The sequence below is a fragment of the Lampetra planeri genome, unplaced genomic scaffold (assembly GCF_965212315.1).
Source record: "Lampetra planeri unplaced genomic scaffold, kcLamPlan1.2.h2 scaffold_538, whole genome shotgun sequence".
Taxonomy (NCBI): domain Eukaryota; kingdom Metazoa; phylum Chordata; class Hyperoartia; order Petromyzontiformes; family Petromyzontidae; genus Lampetra; species Lampetra planeri.
In genome coordinates this window covers 27,570-29,745 of record NW_027615361.1, presented here as the reverse complement: position 1 = coordinate 29,745, position 2,176 = coordinate 27,570, and the positions used below count along the sequence as shown (strand labels likewise).

The following is a 2,176-nucleotide window of genomic DNA, read 5'->3' as shown; positions in this document are numbered from 1 at the left end:
CATCGAATAATAAGAGCATACGTAGATTAGCCACCAGATGTCACTGTTCTTGGTGAGAATGAAGTTGTATGGTTTCACATACCGAGAAAAGTCTGCCCTTTATCTCGTGAGTGGTTACGGCCCTGGGGCACAGGAGCGAAGGAGAGCTCCGCCTCGGCTTTAACCGGCCAGACTCGGATCGACTCGGGCGGACACGGATCCATCATGGCGGCACAAACCCGTGCGCTGGTTTCTGGACAGTGGCTCGCGGACGCAATCAGAAACAACCTCATTCGGTCCGACATTCGCATTCTCGACACGTCATGGTACCTCCCGAAATTGCAACGGAACACGAAAGCAGAATTTGCGGAGAAGCACATTCCGGGCTCCTCGTTCTTTGACATAGACGAATGCAGTGACCGGAACTCGGAGTTTGACCACATGCTGCCCGCCGCCAGCCACTTCTCCCGGTACGTGGGAGACCTGGGCATCGGAAACGACACACACGTAGTCGTGTACGACACCAGCGACTTTGGTCGTACAGCGCCCCCCGAGTGTGGTGGATGTTCCGCCTGTTCGGACACAGCCTGGTGTCGGTGCTGGACGGCGGCATGAAGAACTGGCTGGCCGACGGACTTCCGGTGACGTCGGAGCTGCTGAAGCCGGAGCGCAGAGACTTCACGGTGACGATGAACCGGTCGTGGGTGAAGAGCTACGAGGAGGTTCTGGAGAACATGAAGACCGAGCAGGTCCAGGTGGTGGATGCCCGATCTGCGGGCAGGTTCAGGGGCATTGAACCTGAGCCCAGAGAGGGTGAGCTGTGCTGTGTGACACACAAAGATTAAAACAAATTAGAACCAGTAAAAACGATACAGTTTAAAGCGTGTGGCAAATTAGGACAGGAAAATCATTACAAGTCGAAAAATATAAATGAAATAAAATGGTTTTAAAAGGAAATCGGTGTTGCAGAGGTGCAGGCGTGTGGTAGTGAAAGCTATTTGAGGAAGAAATAGGTTCTAAGCTTTGCTTGTTGAATTAAAACCTCTTAAGATGCTCTTAGTGCATTTCATGCTTGTCACAGATGAACTTTATCATATCTAACGTTGGATTTAGAACCTCTTGTCCTGTTTGTACATCACACACATAGCTAAAGTTGAGTTTTAGATGTAATTTGATGTGTGCCTGAGTAGTAGTACTTTTTCTTGGGTGGAATATTTGAGTCTTTTTCCACTCTTCCACTGGTGAAATCAGTGTTTTAATTTGAACCTTGCAGGCACGCTGCCAGGCCATTTTCCCGGAGCGATCAACATGCCGTTCACTTCTTTCATGGATAGCTCTGGCAAGGAGCTGGGAGAGGAGGACTTGTCCAAGCTGTTCAAAGAAGCAGGGGTGAACCTGGAGAAGCCTCTCTGGGCCACCTGTGGGTCTGGGGTCACGGCATGTCATGTTGTCATGGCTGCCCACATGCTCGGGCACCCTGGGGTGTGTGTTTACGATGGTTCCTGGTCTGAGTGGTTTCAAAGAGCATCTCCTGAGCACATCATCTCAGAGGGAGAGGGAAAGAAGATGTGAAAGGAGACTGGACGACTTCAAGGAACAGTAGTAGCACCACACCAGTAAAAACTATAAACACACTACTCAGTAGGTACTTTATGTTGTGACCAGCTTTGGACCGCATGCTTCTTAGGAAAACTAATTTGTGACTAAAGTTTCCGGTAGAGACCTGATGAAATCATTTATGCATATTTTAGAAAGAGCAATGGCGTTGACTGATGTCATTGTTTCTCACTGAAATAACTAATATATTTTGTTGAGCAGATATATTTTGATCATATGTTATCGCTTGATATGTGATTGAACCCAAGTGCACTTTCTTGACAGCAGATTGTCATGTTAAATGTTGTATTCTTTTACAAATCCTATATTAAATGCATGCTAGCTTGTGCTATGTGCTTGTGGGTTGTACTTTCTCTCTCCCAATCTCAGAGAAATAACTCTTGGATTCACTAATTAGGAAAGTAAATACTAGTTTTGTGAAATAGTACAGCAACATTTAAAACACTGCTGATAGCAGCATTATTGATTTTACTCTCTTCATTAAGATCAAGTACTGATTTTGGTAAGTGTCAGTGTGTTACGTTGAATTTTCAGTTCATCACACAACAACAATTCAACGTTAGTTCAGCAAAACAATGTA

General features: G+C 46.2%; 1 protein-coding gene across 1 annotated transcript; it reads left to right on the top strand.

Moving 5' to 3' along the window:
• The first annotated feature begins 204 nt into the window (after positions 1–204).
• On the top strand, positions 205–1,551 carry LOC144741413 (3-mercaptopyruvate sulfurtransferase-like). Its single transcript, XM_078623958.1, is given in 3 exon segments — positions 205–514; positions 517–792; positions 1,253–1,551. Coding segments are annotated over 3 exon segments (885 nt in total).
• Positions 1,552–2,176: the final 625 nt, after the last annotated feature.